At 53.6% G+C, this 20,485-nt stretch overlaps 1 protein-coding gene across 3 annotated transcripts; it reads right to left on the bottom strand.

Annotated features, from left to right (window-relative positions):
- Window positions 1–28: 28 nt before the first annotated feature.
- LOC101623324 (chromosome unknown open reading frame, human C1orf177) lies at window positions 29–19,163 on the bottom strand. Of its 3 annotated transcripts, XR_001145239.1 has the most exons (11): window positions 18,926–19,163; window positions 18,163–18,250; window positions 17,518–17,682; window positions 17,175–17,297; window positions 12,734–12,871; window positions 12,445–12,588; window positions 10,978–11,139; window positions 9,985–10,107; window positions 8,107–8,240; window positions 2,151–2,295; window positions 29–1,240 (listed from the first exon to the last, which is right to left on the bottom strand). XR_001145239.1 is itself a non-coding variant. In XM_004679041.2 (10 exons), exons 1-10 carry the CDS (start codon window positions 18,973–18,975, stop codon window positions 2,223–2,225), a joined length of 1,200 nt encoding a protein of 399 aa, XP_004679098.1. In that variant the 5' UTR covers window positions 18,976–19,163; the 3' UTR covers window positions 29–2,222. The 3 variants fall into 3 exon arrangements, 1 of the variants encoding a protein (XP_004679098.1); XM_004679041.2 differs by having other exon boundaries at window positions 29–2,295; XR_001145240.1 differs by lacking the exons at window positions 29–1,240; window positions 2,151–2,295 and adding an exon at window positions 7,485–7,657 and having other exon boundaries at window positions 7,801–8,240.
- Window positions 19,164–20,485: the final 1,322 nt, after the last annotated feature.

The following is a 20,485-nucleotide window of genomic DNA, read 5'->3' as shown; positions in this document are numbered from 1 at the left end:
CTCTGTCGTCCTTAGTCCTGCAAACCAAAATCCTGCCCTTTACAGCCCCTGCAGCCTGGGGCTTCAAAGGGAAGGTCTTGGGGTCACACTGCCCCCAGGTTAATGTTTTGTGCAAGTAATACCTCGCCCGGAAAGAGGCAGTCTTCCAAGCATGCCTGGTGAGCTGAGTTACCAGCATTTTCTTTGGGGCAAGTCCATCACTGCCCATCCAGGTGGTGGTCTCAGGTGGAGTTAAACTTGGCACCCAGGTTGGGGGTCGGGAGGGGAGGGTAAGTGGTGTGTGTGAAAGTAGAATAGGCCTGTCCCCTCCAGAGCCCCAAGTTTCTTGGCTGCATGAAGGTTTTCTGTAAAATCAGAACTGTGGTCAGTTTCTTTGGCTGGAAGGATACATAATTTAATTGGATATTAAGGAAAGGGAGGGGGTGGCATGGGTGTGGCAGTGTATGGTGTGTGGTTTTTAGTTTTTTCCTTGATCATGGGACCAAGGAGAAAGCCATGAGCTCACCCCCACCCCAGTTGGCTCCTGGAGCTGCAGACGCTGCGCCTATGACCGTTCAGAACACTTAACGTGCCCGTGACTGTGTGGCTGCTGCTTCTGTAAAAATAAAAGTGTGAGTCGGAAGTAGCCTTTGTGGTTTCTTGCTCAGGGGCCACAGCGTGATCCTGGGCTCGAGTACAGGCTCTGCCCCTCCCACCAGGCTCCCTCCCCTGAACAGAAGCTGAAGGACACCTGGCGAGGGACAAGGTTACCAGGGCTGTGGGTGACACGGTTTGGGGATTTCTATCACTGCCACGTGTGCTCTGGCCTCGGTGTTAATGGAACCTCTGGGCGGAAAAGTGTCTGAGAAATCTTTGCTGAACACAGGTTTTCTGCTGTTGGTCTTCTAGACGGATAGTGTTTAGGTTTTACATTTAGGTCTGTGATTCACTTTGAGTTGATTTTTGTACGTCATGCAAGTCTGAGTGTAGTTTTTTGTTTTGCTTTGGGCATGTTGACATTCAGTAATTCCAGCCCATTTGTTTACACGGCGGTTCTTTTCCCACTGAATTGTCTTTGCACTGGCTGGAAGTCAGTTGTCCATCTCGGTGTGGAGTCTCTGCTTTCTCTATTTTGTTCCTTTCACCTGCAGGTCTGTCTGAGCAGTTTCACACTGGGATAAGATAGTGTTAGCCCTCAGTTTTATTCCTCATTTTCAAAGATGTCTATATTTTCATATAACTTTTAGGATCAACCTGTTAACTAAAAAAAAAAAAAAAAAAAATTACTGGGATCTTGATCGGTACATTGACTCCATAGATCAATATGGGGGGATTTGACATATTAACCTGGAGCCTTTTGATCCATGAAGGTGATCTCTCGTCCTCTTTATTTAGGTCTTTAATTTCCCTCAATGGTATTTTGTAGTTTCCTGTGTATAGATTTCGTACATCGTTTACCAAATTTTTACTTATTTCACAGTTTGGATGCTATTTAAGGTTTTTGACTGTGTATTGCCAGTATATAAAATAGCTGGTTTCAATATATACTTTTTTAATTTGAATATATTGATCGTATTTCCTAAAACTGACTTCAGCATTCTAGTTGGCACATTAGCTTTTTTGGAGGTTGCAAGTTGCCAGAATCCTCAGTCTGAATTTCTGACGAAGGATTTTTTTTTTTTTTTTTTTTGCATAGACAAGATGTCTGTGAATAAAGACAGTTTTACTTCTTCTAGAATAGGCACTTTGACAAGATTGGGCAAGTACCTGCTTTCCCTGCATAAGGCACTCCTGCTTTGAAGAGTGTTTGAAGCAGTGTTGATATTGTGAGTTCCGTGGCTACAGCTCTGGTGTCTCAATCTCCTTTCTCCAGAAACAGCAGAGCCTCCCGTCCCATCTTCACTCACAGAAACAGTGAGGACATTGTGGCCACCCCCCAGAGACTAGAAGGAGTACCCTTAGTGTCTCCACATTCCAGCCTTGAGTCCATTGCCCTCTGGCTCCCATATTCACGTCATTGGCTGACTTGAGTTCTCAGGATAATTGAGCTCTCCTATCAGAGGATTATCTGGCCCCAGCTGTCCCCACAGACATCCCCCAGGTAGATGTTTCCACACACCTCTCTGCTCTCCTGGGCACCCCCCTCCCCAAACCCCCATTTCCATGCCTACCCTCCTATATCCAGACTGGTCTTCAGGCCTTAAGGCCCTCTGGTCCCTGCAGGCCGTCCTCCGAAAGCAGCTTTAAGGAGTAGGATCCAAATTGTAATCCACGGTTGCAAGACACTTCCCTTTAGTAAAAGGTGTGATCCTTTCCCTTTAAGAAGAGAAAGGAAATGGAAATGGTCCCTTGGAAGGCAGTGAACCTGCCATTGCTTATGCATGGATTTGACATTGAGTGAGAAGCCAAGTGCATGACCCCAAGAGCCTTTCCACCCTGACAGTCTGGCTCCAAGGAGGACATGCCTTTATTTTAGGAGGTGCCTCATTTGACTCACCAGAGCCCCCAGGTGGCTTTGTAAGAACCTCAAACACAAAATCCCAGCACCTGCAAACCCAGCCAGTCCAGCTGTGATAGGGAGCCGGGCTGTGAATGGCCCACGGGCTGATGGGGCCTGCTGAGAGCCCTGGTGGCCTGAGTCAGGGCCAGCATTCCAGCCCAGAGCTCTGACTCTGTCTGTGCTCCTCCGGTTGCTCAATTCTTGTCATCAGTGTGGAAGGTCCAGGGACTCGGTTCCACCCTGGGAGCCATGTCAGTGAGGACCTTCTACTTCAATCAGTATCTAGCAGCCCCTTGCGTGTTTCTTGTCTGATTCCCCACCAAGACGCAAACTGCTTGAAGGAGAACTTTGTTTATTGCTATTTACGCTATTCCCAGACCATGATCTGATGCTCAAAAGGTGCTCCACAAATATTTGCCCAAGAAAAGGAAGTATGGGGAAGAGACTCAGGCTTTTACTAAAGGGGGTAGGTCCCCAAGGCTTTACTCCTCCCCTCCCCTGGCTCAGCTCCACTGTCACCTGGATCTGGAAGCCAACCTCATGATCTACCCCTACCCCCCACCCTCACCCCCCACGACTTCAGCCCAAAGCACCACAGAGGCCAGTCTTTAAAATGCAAGAGTTACTTCTCATTAAAACCATTCTAAGACTTTGGGAGAAGATATGACAAAGTGCATATCTAATACTATTTAAAGGACTTTTAAATAGAGTCCAACCCATTTTTTTTTCTCCTAAGGGCAAAAGGAGATGGAGGATGCACCTCAAAAGATGCTCAGCATCTTGTCATTAGGGAAGCACAAATTCAAACTGCAAGGAAATAGGCCTCTGAGATGGCTGATGTTAGGAAATGGAATCACAAAGAAATACCTGATGACGCCAAGCGCTCACAAGAACATGAAGTCATCAGACCCACATGAACTGCTGGTGAGAGCAGAGTGGTACAGCCATTGCAGAAAGTCATTTGGCTGTTTCTTAAACAGTTATAATACATTGCCCAAGCAACTGAGAAAGCCCATTTTAGATAGTTACATGAGAAGCAAAAAGAGGTCTTTTATAAGCTGCCTATATAGCAGCTTTATTCAAAACTGTCCAAACAGGAAACAACCCAAATGTCCCTCACCTTAGGAATGGATAAAGGCAGCAGCTACTGATTTACACAACCAGGCGGGTGAGCCTGAGAGCATCACGTAAAATGAAAGCAGAGACCCGAAATCCTACATATGGCGTGACTCTGTCTGACATTCTGGAAAAGGCAGAACTTTATAGCGATATAACCATCTCAGTAGTTGGCCAGGATCCAGGGGAGGGGACGAGACCAGCTACAGAGAGCACAGGAAGCTGGGTGGTAATATTCTTTATCTAGTCGCCTGGGTGATTACAGCATGACTACAAGCATTGCCACAACTCGGAAGTGTCTACCTAAAACTACACATCAGTTACTACTAATGATAAATCTGACTTAAGAAAAGACTTCTCCCAGACGGGGTTAAGTCTGCATAACTTAGCTCCATTGCACTGGCACTAACCTCCTCCGCTCCATGTGCTTTGGAAAGGCCCTGGCCTGGAACATAGGTGTCCAGGACAGAGGTAGATTCAGTCAGAACAAAATTAAATCATTCATGTAGTCCTAGAATGGAAAATGTCTTTTCCTGCCTCCCTGGCCCCTGTTCCTCCCACTGTCACACACAGCCTTCCATCAGGACAATTCTAGGGACTTCCTGGCACACAGCTGACACTCAGTAAGGGCCTTGGAGTGAACTGGCCAAGCCGGGAGTGGCCGTGGCCCACAGGGAGCAAAGGAAATATGCAGTCTGCAGACTATGCCAGAGATGGAGGAGGAGGCATGCACCGGCAGCCGGGGCAGCTACCCGGGATGCTACCAGCCTGCAAGGGCTGGAGGAGACACCTGGCTCCATGGAGAGGCGCCTCCCAATGCCAGGGCAGCCTGCTGAGAGATGCTGGGCTAGACAGGAGGCAGGTAGCAAGTCTGTCTTCTAACCAGTCCCTGGTCTGTGAGATAGACCTCATGGTGCCATCCCACAGCTGAGGACAGAGAGGCTGGCTTAGTTGCCAGGGCCACCCAGTTGGGGGCTGGCAGCACTCATCCTAAAGCCCACAGACTTGTCAGAGCCTCAATCAGAGAGCACCCATGGGAAGTCAGGCTGGTGGGAATGAGGCTGGTCTCAGACCTCAGCACACAGTGAGCCAGGTTGTCGCAGCAGGAGATAGGTGGGTCACTGGGGGAACACACTGTCTAGGAAGCTCAGGTGACTTCATGTCATGCGTAGTTTTGTAAGCTACAAAAGTCCAGTTTCCTCCCCAAATCCTAGGCTCCTGTTAGGGTCTACTGAAGTTTCACAACGCAGGGTTTCTGCCATGAGGAAGCTAAGTCCCACCCTAATATTACAGCTTCCTAGAACCCTTGCCCAAGACCGCCTCCTGTGTTGACGCACTTGACTGCTGGCTGCTTGATCTGCAGGTATGTGTTTGCATAAAGGTCAAACTCCTACTGAAAGGTACATTCCCACCCTGCCTGGTCTCTCACTTCTGCACTTATGTCCCCTTCCCAAGCCCCACCTGCCAGCTGCTCAGCCACCCCCAACAGGCTCAGCTGGTTTCTCCCTCCAGGCCCAGTGGCAGCCTGGAACACACACCCTGTCTCTGCGCCACCTTCCCGGGTAGACCTGGGCATCTCAGCCCAGAGATAGGCTCTCGGGTCCATGCCCATTCACCCTCACCAGAAAGAAAGGGAAATAAAAGAAAGAAGGGAAGACAGGGAGGAAGGAAAAGTAAGACTGGCCTTTCTCCAGGCTGCCTGCTCTTGAGGCTGAGGCCCAATCTTTTCTAGTGCCGTCATCTCGGTGGCAATCTCTGGACTTCTGGTTACAGAGTGAATGTTTGATGGGATTTACAGGGGAAGGCCCCCCACCCCGTGCTGAAGTCCTGAGTCTCCAACTCCCCAGTCACCCCCACAGTGGTATGTGCAAAGGCCGAGGATGGGTGGGGGGGGGGCATCCAGGGGGGGGAGCCCAGCACAGGAGATGGGTCATGGCGAAGACTGCTTCAGCCTTCCTGAGTTCAAAGGGCCTTTTTTCCTGGTCTCATCCAGGAAACGGGGTGTGTGTGTGTGTGGGGGGAGGTAGGGTGGGGTGGAGGAGCTATCTGAACATGGAAATTCTGGTTCCCACCTGACCTCTCTTCACACTGCCCTGTCAGTCCCTCCCCCACGAGCTGGCAGCCACTGGGGACGGGACATTCTCTTCTGCTGTGGCCCGGCACCAGGATGTGCCTGGCAGAGGGTAAGTGCTCAATGAATTTGTGAAGATTGCCCGAAGAACACCACTGGCCAGCAAATGATTTAGGAAATCACTTTTCTCTCGACCATCCATGTCTCAACTGAAAAAGCCAGAGAGTAATGCCTAAGTCTAAAAGTTACTGTATACAGTCATATATTCAAAATCACTTTGTCCTTGTATGCGCTAAGAATATAAGCATCAATTATTGTTATGATGATCATTACAAAGAATGGAGAGTTAGGAATTCAACTTCAAATTTCGGGACAAAGACTTGTTTTAAAATGCTTAAAAGGTAGTACACCGATACCCATATAGAAGGGTATCGGTGTCTGTTTTAGTTGGAAAACCTCAAAATATACGATGATTAACAGAGGGATAGAAAATAGATATGTCACAGAGCAAATAAGGGTTAAACATTAATGAGAATATTGAAAGGGTGGGCGTACAGGAACACACTCGGGAAGTCCTCTGTTAAAAAGAAATCTGTAATAAAATGCACATGGAAAAAAAGACAAAAGGAAAAGTAAGCTGCTATCAAGTGAAACAGGGCGTTTCCCATGCATTCTTGCTTTCATGAGCTATGCAGACAGACTCTGGACCTTAGCAGCCTTAATGTGCTGGCTGGGCCTTCAGATATTTATTGAGCGCCTCGTAGGCATGCCAGCTACACCCTGGAGCTAGAGAATAGATGGTTCTGTTTAGCAGGGACCTTGGGCATCTGAATAATTACAACGTAATAGGAAAAGGCTTCAACCTGGGGAAGCACAAGAGACTGAGAATAAAGAGACATTGTCTGGGAAACTCCGGGAAGCTGAGTCGTGAAGGATAAATAGGAGTTTCCAGACAGAAACTAGGAGAATGTTCCCAGAACAGATCACAGTGTGGTGAAAGGTCCAGTGGTGGTGCAAAGCCAGGGGCCACGTTCCGAGAGTGGGCCAGACAGGTGAAACAGGCCCGGTTATGTCAGGGCCAGCAGGGCAACCAGATGCAAAACCTGCTCCATTGGTCAGTCAACTGCATTTAGGACACACTGGATACACGGCTCTGAAGAATGAAAAGCAAAAGGCTGCCTTTCCCACTTGGAGTTAAATCCCAGGCTGCCTGGCTAGCAGCCCAGAGTTCTGTGGTTTGGCAGAAAGAAACAGGTGAAGCTTGGGAGTGAGAGGTGGGAAAGAGCAGTTGTAACTACACAATCCAGGAGGAGAATGCCTCCCTCGCCCCGGCCTGAAGAGAGCAGTCATCAAGGGCAGGTATTCAGCCACTTGCAGCCCCTTGCAGGGGAGTCTGAATGAGGCACACTTTCTGGGCCTTGCCAGGCCTCTTTGGCCATAGGACGCTGGGCCACTCCTCAGGCCACCTGACCATGCCTCACCTACTCATGTGCATGTGTGAGCCGGGAGGCAGTGCTGGCTGGTACCTTGCACTTTGCACCTCTGCAGTGCTGGACCTGCTGCCCTCTTCCCCCCCAGCGCCAGCCCCAGAGGAGGCGTGAGCAGCCAGCCAGCCAGCCTCCACGCATTGTTATTAACTCTTTGATTCCGCTTTATTTTTACTTTTTAAGCTTCCAGAATTGAACAAAGGCTTCTTTGTGTGGGTTTGAATCTTTTTTTTTTTCCATTCATAAAGAACTTAAAATGTAACTTTTTTTTACATCATTCTTCATTTTGTGCATTTTTCATCTCAGTGGTAACCCCCATGGGCTCCCCACCACCAATTCACCCGTGTGCCACCACTATAGTCCAATGCACTCTTCCCACCCCGGGTTTGAATCTTTCTTGATGGATATTAAGAGCACTTAGCGCTATAAATGTTTGCTTGATGGGGGCTCTGACACTCCAGTGTGTGCTCACTTACTGGTATCCACAGCATCGGGGAAACCAACCTGACGCAAAGTGACATAATGAAACCAGTTGTTGGGCTGTCAGTGGCAGCAGCTCGCATCTGCAAGCTGGCTTGCAGCTACCATAAGTCCAGCACCCTCTGCCTCAGGCTTCACAACAGTGTCCTGAAATGAGGCCTACTCACCTCATCACTAACACCAAGAAACAGGTTCCTTGTGGAGAAGCTGGGTGGACTGCAGGTGCAGGGTTCAGGGTTGACAGAGTTCTTTTCCTTTACCAGGAGCTTTACCTAGGGGACCTCACTTGGGTCTCCTCTGTTCAGCTGACAGCTGAGGGGAGGGGTCTCAGAGGTGAAGGGACCTGCTCACTGCACATAGCCAGTGCCAGGACAGCAGCTGTGTCCCCTCAGAGAGCCACCTCAGAGTGGGTGGGGGGGCCCCCACCCCAAGTTAACCCTTGCCCTGTCTGCTGGAGTTACAGCGACACTCACTGCAAGAGCTTCTCTTTGACCGGGTCTGAGGGGTAGCGCTTGGATTCACCGAGGAAGAGAGACCGGTACCGCTGCCGCTGGTCCTTTGTCTCCATCAGCCAGGTGTTGAGGTAGCGGCCCACACCGACCGGGTTCTGCGCGGGAGAGCAGCAGCACATCAGCAAGCTGCATGCCTGGCTCGAGACTTGACCTCACGCCTCCTGCCCTATCCCACCTGTTAGGGGTTGAATTGTGCCCTCCTCCTCCACAAAAGACAAGCTGACTTAAACCCCGGTACCTGGGGGTGACCTTATTTGCAAAGAGTTACAGATGCAATTAGTCAAGATGAGGTCACAATGGAGAAGGGCACTTCCTTAACCCAATGTGACTGTGTCCTTATACACAGACACATGGGGAGAGGCCGAGGTTGGGGTGATGTATGCACAAGCCAAGGCAGCCCCAGGACTGCTGACCCCTAGCAGAAGCTAGAGAGAGGCCAGGAAGGGTTCTCCCCTGCAGGTCTGAGAGCGAGCATAACCCTGACGACGCCTGGTCTTTAGTCTCTAGACTTCTGCCGCCAGGACAGTGGAAAGACAGCTTGCTTGTGGAACTTCCTATGGCAGCCCTAGGAGTGAATATGCCACCCCACCCAGAAACCCAAGCTGGAGCGCCTGTCCTGACCCAGGAGAACTGCAGGACAGAAGACCCACTGTCTGCAGAGAAGCAGTGCCCAGGGCAGGCTGAGAGGTGTGGGGGACATGGTTGTCCAGTGCAAAGTCAAACTGGGCTTGGTCCAGGAAGAAGCAAGCTCCGGCTGGGCGTGCAAGCAGAGCGCCCTGCCCCAGCCCTCAGCCTCTGGAGCCTGCCTTCCCGTCAGTCCTTCCCACTGCCGGGGCCAGGCCGGTGGTCACAGCTGGGTCCTTTGGCCCTTTTCTAAACATCTTATTTGCGGACCCCAAGCAAAGACACTTTCTCCTCTGCAGGGAATGCAAGCTGAAGGTGCAAAAAAGAATGTGGGACTGGCCAGTCAGTCTTCACAAGAATGGGCAGGGCTTTGGGTGTAATACAGTGGAGGCCAAGCCAGCCCTGGGGGAAGTTGAATGGAGGTGTGGGGTGCTGGCTGGGCCAGTGGGTCTAGTGTGGGAAAGGCAGCTGTGACAGGCACTATGTTCCCTGGGAAAACAGGAGGGAGCTTAAAAATACAAGGGTGTCCAAAGTCAGGCAAAACTAATATGAGCTACCAGAAGTCAGGATGGCAGTGGCCTGATGGGGGGAGGGTAGAAGGGGGTGCTGGGGTGCCCAAGACATGCTCTTCAACATCCTGGAGGGTGGCTGCATGGTCGGGCTCTTTTGTAGTGATTCTTGCACCTTTCTATGATAACAGACCCTGATCTATGCAGTTAAAACCTGAAGGGTGGGAGTGAGACATAAATGAGGTTCTCATCTGCTTTACAGGATGCTTTGGGGGGGGGGTGCAGGAGGGGCAAAGGGCTCCTAACCAGGGGTAAGAAATCAGCCAACTCCACCAACTGCCCCTGCAGCCCCCAGACCAATACAAAGAGATTGGAGGGTGTGTTCCCCTGGGGAAATAAGAGTACCCGGCTTTAGCTCCTGGAAAGGAAGTGTGAGCCTCACCCAGAACACATTAGAATTCCTGGTCTCACCCAGCCTTGCTGGGCCACAAGTTCTGTGTTTTACCAACCCTCCCTGCCTCCCCCATCATAGTACCGCTCATTCAGTTTTCGACACCAGGGTCTTGGAGAAATAAGACAATAGGAGCCGGCATCAGTCCCGGGGGGAGGACAGAGGTGGGGTCCGGATCCCGCTTACACAGTGTCAGTTCCTGGGGGCAAGAAGGGTTTAGGCAATCCGGCATGAACCCCACTGCAGACCACTCACCCAGGCTCCCATAAGCATCTGGTAGGGCTTGCTTGGCCGCTTGGAGGACAGCAGGAAGGGGGGTTGGTTGACACGTTTGCATTTCTTCTCCACAGGAAGCCACATGCCAGGGCCAGATGTGTCCTAGAGGGAAGGTGGAGAGGCTGGTGGTGGTCACCTGGGGCCAGGGCAGGTGAGAGCTCTGACCAGAGCCAAGGGTAGTGGCTGGAATCCTACCACTTCCAACTCACCAGGAGCCCATCCTGCGGGAAGAAAGGACCTCACCATGCCCACCCTCTAGCCCTTGCTCCATCAACCTGACACTCCTTTCCAGGCTCCCAGGAACTCTCGTGGCCTGCCAGGGATGCTCCAGACCCCAGCCTGAGGAGACCCACACAGAGCTGGAGCAAGAAGAGCTGGGTTCAAGCCAGCACATTCTGTGTTCGCTGGGAGAGCCTGGACAAATCCTTCCAATCTCTGGGCCTCAGTTTCCTTCTGTAAAATGCAGATGCTCCTTCCCTTGGTGGTGATGGTGGGGTGGGGGGCGGGCAGAGGGCTGGAAGAGGCAGGGACCAGCAGGCCTTCAGGAAACGTTGGTCCTTTTTCTAGCCTGTCTTCTTCTTGAGCCCTTAGCACTTCTCTCCCTGGGGGGCAGACCTTGCTTGGGGGACTCAGCTAAAGTCTGGGCACTGACTGCCCATCCTTAACCTCAAGTGGAGTCCACCAACCCCTAGTTGGAGCAAGGTTCGGACTTTATTTACACTCTGCCCTGCCCCAGTTTTCCCCTGCCCTCTCTCCAGGAGACAGAGAGAGAGGGTGTGAAGGTCAAGGCCAGGCAACCTTCTGCGTAAACAGGCACAAAGAGTGAGTGGCGTCACCCAAGGTGACAAATAACGTGCAAGACCTGGGCTGACCATGACCCCCTGGTTTGCTCTCCCTGGATAAGCCTCCACCCCACCCCGGCCCCCACAGGAGAGCCAAGAGAGGAAGGAAGGCCATGGGGGTGACACTGACTAGTTTTCGGGGGTACTGGCTTAGGGTAGCCCAGTAAATCCTCTCAGGAGGGATTTCAGGGTTGCGGGGAACATTCGAGAAAACCCCACGCTTCTTGTTGTAACGCGAGTGAAGTTCTTCCACAAAGGTCTTGAAACTCATCAGTTCCATGGGCTTTTTTTTCTGAGACACAGAAGAAAAAGGGTATTGGTTAGACCAGAAAAATCAAGAGCCCCTTTCTGAGTGCTCACCAGCAGGGGAGAACAATGAGGGACCATGTGCCCATCCTACCTGTCCCCAAAGCCAGACCTAGGCAGGTAGGGACGAGCCCCCCAGTCAGGGTGTGGGCTAGAGTCTGAGGGTCTCCAGCGACTCCTACCTGGGGCCACACACTAGCACCATCTGGGTCATTCCATCCTTTCCTGTACTTGCTTCATAGACAGTCACTGGGATAGACACCCCACCCCCACCCCCAGCAGAAGCAATAGTCCAAATATTAAAAAACCAGTGGTTTGTGGGTTTTTTTGGGGGGGGATGGAGGGAGAGAAGGCCACAAGAATTTTTCCAGCAGTAAAACTACTCCGTATGATACTACAACAGTGGATCCTTCCCATTATTTTTCAGACAATAGAAACATTGTGCAGTCAATTAGACTGAGCATTGGTGTGCCACCTCTGGGGGTCTGGGAGCTGTGCTGGACACTTCAGGCTGGTCATGGGACCCTGTGGCGGTTCCAGAAAGAGCCAGGTGGGCAGCCCAGTTCAGCAGCTATTTTCCACTGCTCCCAATGTCCCACCCCCGTGACCCCTTCCTAGCTCCCCGATGCCCTGACTGCAAGCTCACCACTGGCTAACACTACATTGTGCTTTTATTGGGACTGTTTCTTTTCCCATTGGCATCACAGGTTTCCCTGTCCTAGACTATTACCTGGCCTGAAGGTACACACGGAGTGAACAAGGTACACCTGAAATAAGCAGGTACAGACAATTCCAACTGCTATGAGCTCAAAGAAAGCAAAACATGACTTCCGTGTATCACACAACAGCAGCCTGATGTGTGCGGGAAAGGGAGGTGGCGAGGCAAAACTCCGCCTCAGTTTCCCCTGCGGGTGCTCCAGGTCTCTATCACGTTAACAGAGCATTGCCACCAACCCTGTCAGCTAAGCTGGGCCCACGACACCTGGGAAGTGTTTCCAGGACAGGTCCCTGCAGACCTGGTGGCCAGTCTCCCACTCTGTCCTAGCTGTGGCCAGCTACACCTCCCCTGCAGCTCATGCCAGGGCAGGCAAACCAGAACAGGTGGGGCAGCCAGATCCATGTACTGAGACTCAACCCTAGCTCTGCCCTGAGAAGCTGTGAGCCCAGCCTCAGTTTCCCCACATAACACAAGAAGCCACATCCCACCCTTGCTGGGGGATTAAGGCACCCAGGGTGGGGCTCCTGGCATCCTTCCGGGAAAGATGCCCCCGCGCCCTGCCTGGGCACACACCAGCGCAGAGTAGTGTCCATACGGCTTGGGCTTCTGTCGGTCGCCAGAGAAAATGTCATAGGGGCCTCGGGTGCCCACGGATCGTGCCACGTATGTCTCAATGCCACTTTTGAGGTGATAGGTGCCTGGTGCCAGCCCGCTCCCCTACAACAGAGCACAGACCACCACGCTTGCAGAAGAATGCTGGGGCCGACCCACCGCCCTGGCAGTTGCCCATCCTTCTGGGAACCTCCCCATAGGACAGTGCAGGAAGGTGGACAGGGCAGGGCCTGGCCGGGCAAGGGGCTACCTGATGTGCCAAAGGGGGTGGCTTGTTGGTCATCCTGGACATGAGACCCTCAGAGTGCGACCGGTTCCAAGCACTCTCCTCTAGCTTCGTGTAGGGGTTGCCTTTCTCCCCGTAATTTCCAGGACCTGGATAGTAGTTCTGCAGGAGAGGAAGGGACACAGTAGCCGCCCGGCCACCCCCTGAGCTCAGTGCATCTGAGGAGGAGATGCCCCTGGGAGGGAGCAGGATTTTCAGGCCCACAGACTGTGAACCTCTACCACTGCCCAGACCTTCGGTCGCAAGCTCAACTCTCTGCCAAGGCCCCTGGCTGTCCTCACTTACCTTTTACCACTTCCTCTGACAGCCCGTGCTTCAGCCAGTGGGCTCCTTTCTGGCCCCCATGTCACTCTGCAAACCTCCTTGCCTTTGCATGCCGGAGATGTTCTTCCTGCATCGTCTGCCTTGGGAACTTCTAATTCTGCACAGCCGGCTCCATTCTCCCCTGGGAACGAAGCCTTCCTTTGCCTATCAGCCCAGCTGCTTGTTTTGCAGGGAGCGGGGTAGGGGGGTGTCCTCAAGGTGGGTGAGTGTGGCTCTCAGAAATTCTGCTCTGTATCATAATCCTGCATTTGTACGAATGGGTGTCCCACTGTGCTGGAAGGATCTGGAGTGCTGGGTTCACATTTTGGTGCTGCTGCTTCCTAGCTGAGTGGCCTTGGGCACCCCCTTTAATACTTCTGAGCTTCATGGTCCACATCTATAATATGGGGGTGCTTTCTTCCACTACTTAAATAATGTCTATAAAGCCTTCTGCTCCAGCTCAAAGTGGGTATCAATTGTCACATGGTCAGTGGGGGTGGAGGAGGAGGTGAAAGAGAACTGTGGTTGAAATGACCACCTGGGTCTCGACTGCCAGGATCAGAAGTATGGTCTGATCCTGGAGTGAGGAGACCCCCCCCACAGTGTAAGCAGGTGGGTGAATGAGGGCTTGGGGGTCCTTGGGTAGGGACCCTGCAGGAAGTTCGCTGCAGCTCTGTACCTTTTAGCCACGCGGGGTCGCTGCTGTTCCACAGATGGCTCTGCCCTACCCGCCTCTCTTTCAACCCTCAGTCCACCCCCTCCCCCCCAGCTCAGGAAAGCAGCTGGACAGAGCAGGGCTGAGGGGCCAGCTCGGCTGGAGAAGTCAGGCCACTGAGAGCATCCAGTCTGCTCACCGCCAGAGCCACAGGATGACATGATGCCTCCTCCCAGGGTTTCCGGGTGTGTTCAGGAGAACAGCACCACAGGTAGGAAGCTGAGTTTCTGCAGCGTATATTAAGTTCCTCACAAAGCTTGACATCTTTGTCCCAGAGGCAAAGGGAAAAGATCCAATGAGCGTCATCCTCAATTAACAAATGAGGAAATGAGGTAGAGTGAGAAACTTGGGTTGATGAGAAAGCCCCTCATTTGAACTAGGCTATTTTGGCAGAGCTTTGGGGACCCAGGTGTGGGTGATTCACTCTGGGGAGAGGGATAAAGGAAAGCAGGGCACTTCATTTACAAGATTCTTTTCAGCTGGAGCATAAGGAATGAGAAGGACCGCAAAGACTGTGCGGAAGGGGGAGGTCCTGCAGGAGGAGGGAGGGGTAGAGGCAGGGAGGCCGTGGCCGGCCAGACACCGAAGCCAGCTGGGAGAGGTAGGGAGGGGCAGCGAGGCTGGATCCTGAGTCAGGAAGAAGGTGATTAGGGGCTTTGGAAATTGGTCCAGAGGACTGGGGTCTGGGCCACGGGGGAGCAGTGGGGATGAAAGGAAGAGGGAGAAGAACAGGAGGAAAAGCACAGACTCCAGAGGCTACAGAGGCCCTGCAAGGCAGCGACACCCCCTGGCAGGAGCAGGGGAGATGCCGATCTGTGGGTGGGGGTGGAGCAGACATGCAGACTTTGGGTGCTGGGAAGCCTGGGTGGGGTCTAGAGTCAGTTGCAAGGAGCTTGGCTATAGAGCCCCGTACCCAGTCAAGAGAGGGCGAAGAGGTGGCAGCAACCCTCCATGCCCAGGAGTGTGGGTTACAAACCCGCAAAAGACATTCCCTTTGCCTGGGGGGTGTGGTCTGGGGCCCATTCTAATTTGGGAAGGGCTGGTGAGGCCTCTCGGTGCTTTGGCATTGGCGTGGGCCCCAGGAAGTTGGCATTTCTATGCCTTCAGTAGTGGGTGCTCGTGGAGGGACAAGAGACCAGGGGCGGCTTGGGGTTTCCAGCCCAGGTCTTGCAGCAGGCCCAGGACATGAGCTCCCTCAGGGGCCATGGTCTGTAGAGCCACCTGAGCCAACTCTCCAGCCCTGAGGCCAGGAGAGCAGCCAGAAAAGTCGTGCAGAGCCTGGCAGAGGTTACTGCGGAGAGCCTGGGACCAAGGGGAGAGAGACAGAGACGGCTGTGACACCTTAGCTGGACCACGCTGGCCAACACGCGGGTTCCTCAGTGTTGGCAGCGGGGCACACAGGAGGCAAACAACTAGTATGAGATTTGTTCCCCGACTCCTCTGGCTCCAGCCGGGCCGGGCGCTGACATTAGGCCCTGTCCCCCGCAAAAGTCAAGAACAGCTCTGAGCGAGCCAAGTCTACGGGTGAAGGGCCGGGGCCGCGTGTGGGCGCTGGGCTTCCAAACCGGCTTCTGCCGCTGGTAGCTCTGTGACCTTGGGTAGTATGTATCCTCTCGGTCCTCCAGTTTCTCATCTCTAAAGTGGAGATAATGACAGTGCCTACTTCATGGCATGGTTGTGAGGATTAAATTAATTAGTACACTCGAGTGCTTAGAACAGTGCCTGGCACGTGATAGTGCTGTTAAGTGTCAGCTATTATTACTGTAGATTTGAAGGTAATGACTCATTTTAAACACCTCCAGGCACCCCCTCTCCCTGCCTCACAGTTCCAGCTTCTGCACCCAAAAATGCATGTGCTCATCCCCTGACGTGACATGGAGTAATCCCCAGGCTCCATGGCAGGTTCACAGTGGTGAGGTCTGGGGCTCGGCAGCTGGGTGGCCTAAGGCAGGGGTGTGAATCCTGTGTGAACCCCCAGAGCCTCATCTGGACTGATTGTAAATGTTTCAGTGTTTTGGCGCACCTGGTACTTTGAGTAGGCGAGTGTGCACGTATTCAGTCCACAAATACTTACAGCTGCCTACTACGTGCCAAGCACTGTCAGGACCTGGGGATTCTGCAGCGCCTGAACCAGGTAAACGTGTTCACCCACAGGGGCTGACATCCCGGGCAGAGAGATACAAGCTACACTTCACACTCAGGGCTCCTAGGAAAGACTGACCGCACCCAGTGGGGGTCAGGTCAAGCATGGAGCTAAAAGCTGAGGGGTGAGTAGGAGCTGCTTGGGCAAGGAGGCTGCCGGGGGTGGAGGTGGAAGCATTTCTGGCGGAGGGAGCAGCAGGAGCAGAAAGCAGTGCTAAAATCATGGTGCATTGGTGGAGCTGGGAGGACGGGTGAGGACACATGTCGAGTGCAGGGCACACTGGCCGGCCCGGGGGGAGGGGCACTCTATAAAGTGCAGGGTAATAGGGTGGCAGCTGTCCTCCCTCGTGACCTGACAGCTAAGCTTGAATCCCACTTAGTGTCCCCCAAACTGGCCCACTCTGATGTTACTGCAGCCCCCCACCCGCCATCGCCACCTCTCTCCTTCACCCCTGCACCTTCAACCACCACCCCTACAACTGAAAATGCACATCACATCCTCTGCCTCCCCAACAAAACCCTCCCATCTTCTCTCCGCATTCAGAACCAGACCCTAACACCCCCGCTCCCAGCACCAAGGTCCTTCTTCTGACCAGCGGGCTGCTGCCCTCCCCTTCCAGGCTCCTCCCACTCTCACCTGTCTGCTCATCTGACTCCCCTGCAGGTCCCACCTCAGGGCCTTAGCCTTTGCTTTTCTGCTGCCCGCAGATACCACAAGTCCCGACTGCTCGTGGCCCGCAAGCCTGCCATCGCCTACACCCCTCCTCCTGGAGGGCTCCCCTGCCCAGCTCGCAGATGGCAGCTCCACCGCTCTGCAGCCCTCTCTGTCTCGCGGTAGCTCGCAGGCCTTACTGCCTATGATTTGCTTTTTTGAGCTGTTGCTTCTACGCTGGGATGCCAGGGCCATGATGTCGTTTTCACTGCTGATCCCCGGGGACTCGAGCAGCCATGGCACCGAGTCGGTGCTCCCTCATCCTCAGCTGGCTGCCTGGCTGGTTCCAATGATGGGTGGGCTTGTTGGGCACCACTGGTGCTTTGCTTTGAGCTGGGGACTTCGGGGTGAACCAGGCCTGTCTCTGCCAGCAGGCCTGCGGCGGGGGGCTGGGGTGGGGGTGGAGACAGACACTGGACCAGCCAACAGCACTGGAAAGCACAGGGGCTGTGGGGCCCAGAGGGGAGCCCGGCCAAGCCAGCTGCGGGAGGCAGGAGGAAGGCAGCGTGCAGGACACAGGTGGGAAGACCTACCCCAATGAGTCCTCGGAAGCGAATCTCCCCAGAGCTGAGCAGCCCGCGGGTGCTACACGGCTTCTGCTTCAGCAGTTCGATAAAGTCTTTGAAGTTGTAGGAGCCGGGCCCCAGTTTTTCCTTCTGCATGGAGAGAAGAGCGTGGACAAGAAGAGAGAGAGGGTTCAAAACTTTAAACTTGGGGGTGTCCATGTAGGAAGGAGTATGGGAGTGGGGTGGGAGCTGGATCCCTGGAGGATGAGCTTGGCCTGGGAGGACACCGAAGGCCACGCTTGGTGCAGCTAGAACTGAACGAATGGGCCTGGACAGCAGACAGGGAGGAGGAGCGGGGCCCGGGCTTCACCTGCTGCTGCTTCTCTTTCATGATGCCCTGGTACTGATAGTGGGGCAGCTGGGTCAGCCGCGTGGCTTCCTGGGCCTTGGCCCAGCCTGTGCCCATCTCTCTCTTGAGCTTCTTCTTGCTGAAGCAGGTCTCCATGGTCCCATAGGTCCCAGGTCCTATGTGGGCCTGAGTGAGAACACAGTCAGAGCCGGGATGACCACACTCCCCTGACCAGGCTCAGAGTAGGTCTCCACCAAGCCACCACCCTGACCTGGGGGTGGACAGGCAATGTCTTTCTTTGGCCCACACCCCTGGCACTAGCCTGGCACCAAGGGGCATGGCACTCATGGTGCAGTCAGGACATGCTCTGTCACTGGCCCCTTACAGAGCAGCTTAGAGAGGTGAAGCAACTCTGAGAAGAGCCCAGCCCGTGAGTGTCCAAGCGAGGGAGTGGACGCAGGTCTCCGGGGTCCAACACGTGATGCTTTCACTGCAGGCCTGCACTGCAGACCCCCAGAGCCCCAGTCGACATGTCAAGCTCTGCACTCCACCAAGGCTGGAGAGCGATAAGGCACAGCTCTCACAGAGCTCAGCTCACCCCACAGGGGACCCTGAGGGGCAGAGGCCAGACCCACTGGGAGACTCTGGGAAGCTGCACCAACTCACCACATCTTCAGAATATTTCTTGAAGTACGGGGCTTGCGTGAAGGTGCTGAACTTCTTATGGTTGGGATAAACAGCAGAGATGTCGAACCTGGGGAGGGGCAGAGTCTGAGACCTGGAACCCAGGGGAGAGCGGGGCTGCTCCCACCTCAGGGACTTATCCTTCCTGGCCCCTCACTCCAGACACCACTCTGTGTGGTCCCCTCCTCCCTGCAGGGGCCTTCACGCAGAAGTCAGCTTCTCGACACAACCCCAGCCACTCTCCAGCTCCTTCTCCCATCCTTCTTTACGTCTATAGCCTAAATTTTACTTATTTTTCTTTAATAGTCACTCTAACCAACACCCCCCTACACACAGACTCTCTGAGTACAGAGACTTGCTCTTTTGTTCACAGATGCATTCCCAGATATTAGAACGAGCCTGGCACATGCCACATGTCAGTGTATCTATAGGTGACCATAGGTGATTTAGACCCATGTCTATAGATATCACGGTGTGTGCATAAAGACACCCAGAGGGACACCTAAGCTCCCTTTGAGCTGAGTGGCCTGTGTTGGGCCACGCCTCTTGGCTTCTCTGAGTCTAGTGCACAGTAGATGCTCTCGAAATAACTTGAATAGGATGGAAACGAACTCTGGGCAGGAACGCGCAGAAGTCCCACCACTCCCAGTCCAACATAGTGTCCTGGGCCCTCCCCAGCCCCACTCAGGCTGAAGGGGCCCGGCTCCCCAGCCCAGAATCCCCGGCACAGCTCCATCAGTCCTACCTGTGGCTCTGCACCCCGAAGGGCGCCCCGCTAAACCACTTGGTGGCCATTGCTCTGACCCCAGCCAAGCAGGAGGGCCTCAGGGACTGTGGGACTCTTCCTGCCGGCCAGGCTTCCTGCCGCTGTCAAGGCAACCCGGGTCTTGTGATGCGGGAGGACTGTTTGCTGTCTGTGCCCACTGGCCCCCTCTCCCTCTACCCTTTGCCGAGTCCTCTGACTTACTCCTGTCTGCTCTGCTCTGCTCTGCTCGGCTCTGCGTGTTTTCACAGCTCCCTTGCTAGAGATCCTTCCTCTAGCCGTGCTTATTTCACCGCCCCACCTTGTGGTTATATAGAGGCCATTTATTTGGTTGAGAATCCTTTGCTGAGTCATTTTTGGTTTCTTGCATTATCTCAGTGCCTGCATGGACCTGATAGAGCGAAGCCCAGGAAATGCTTCTTAAGGCTCTGGGGGACACTGGGGTGCCCAGAGGGGCCTTAATGGGGCCAAGAGGGCATGCCTGTTCTTGGCCTTGAGGGAGGGAGCTGGCAGGGACAGTCAGAGCAGGGAGGGCAGGAAGAGCTGCAAGGTGGAGTCGGCATTCTCCACTCCCCACACAGCCCTGACACCCACTCTGCGCAGAGGCTGTGCAGGATGTCGGGGACCCAGAGGTTCCTGGTACAGAGGTTGGAGGGAGTAAACATACTTCATGGCCAGACCTGCTAGGAAGGGAGGTTGACCCAGCCTGGGGGTCCATAGATCAAGGACGACTTGCTGGAGGAGGAGAATTTCAAACTCAACACTGAAGTGTATGTGTGACCTGTTAGTAAAGGAGTCGAGGGTGTGTGCCCCAGAGAGGACATGGTCACTTCTTGCCCTTCTTCCTCCTCTTCTTCCCTTATCTGCCTCCAGTGCCCCATAGCCAGGTACAGATTCTCTAATCCAAGGCCTTAGGCTAACCTGAGGCAGAGAGCCAGCCCACGTGATGACAAGCCTGAAGCCATAAAGAGGAAGGTTCGAGGAGGAACTGGACTCTTGGAATAATTGATCCCCTGAGGCCTTGCCCAATGCCCTCTGACATCACAATATGGCATTTAAATAGGAAGTGTGGGTCCCGGGATAGATTCCTGGCTCAGCCCAGCAGTTCTTGGCTGCCTGAGCCTCACCAAGGCCTGAGCACACATGGGATGAGCTGGGTCGCCCAAGCCTAGGTCCTGCCCTTCCCATCTGTGTGACCTTGGGCAAACCACTTCCTTTCTGGATCCTCTGCTTTTTTCTCTATAAATTGAAATCATCTCTATCTCTCTAGAGTGCTCTGAGCATTAAATCAGCTAATTTATATATGTTCCTGGCACATAGCAGAGACTCAAGAAGGGGTTATTCCCCATCGTGGAAAGGGCCTCACAGAAGTTGCAGGGGCAGAAACTGCCTCATTCACTGTTGGTAAAGTGTCTGGACCACAGTAAAGATTTGTTGAATGACAGGTGAACAAATAAATGACTCCAGGCCAATTTCCCACTAATGCATAACTCCTCAAAAAGACTCACATTTGAGTTTTGGCCCGGCCACAAAGCTGGTGTC

Source organism: Condylura cristata, unplaced genomic scaffold (assembly GCF_000260355.1).
Source record: "Condylura cristata isolate star-nosed mole 26May11 unplaced genomic scaffold, ConCri1.0 scaffold00008, whole genome shotgun sequence".
Lineage (NCBI taxonomy): Eukaryota > Metazoa > Chordata > Mammalia > Eulipotyphla > Talpidae > Condylura > Condylura cristata.
Note: the sequence above shows the minus strand (reverse complement) of the source record. Positions and strands in the feature narration are given on the sequence as shown.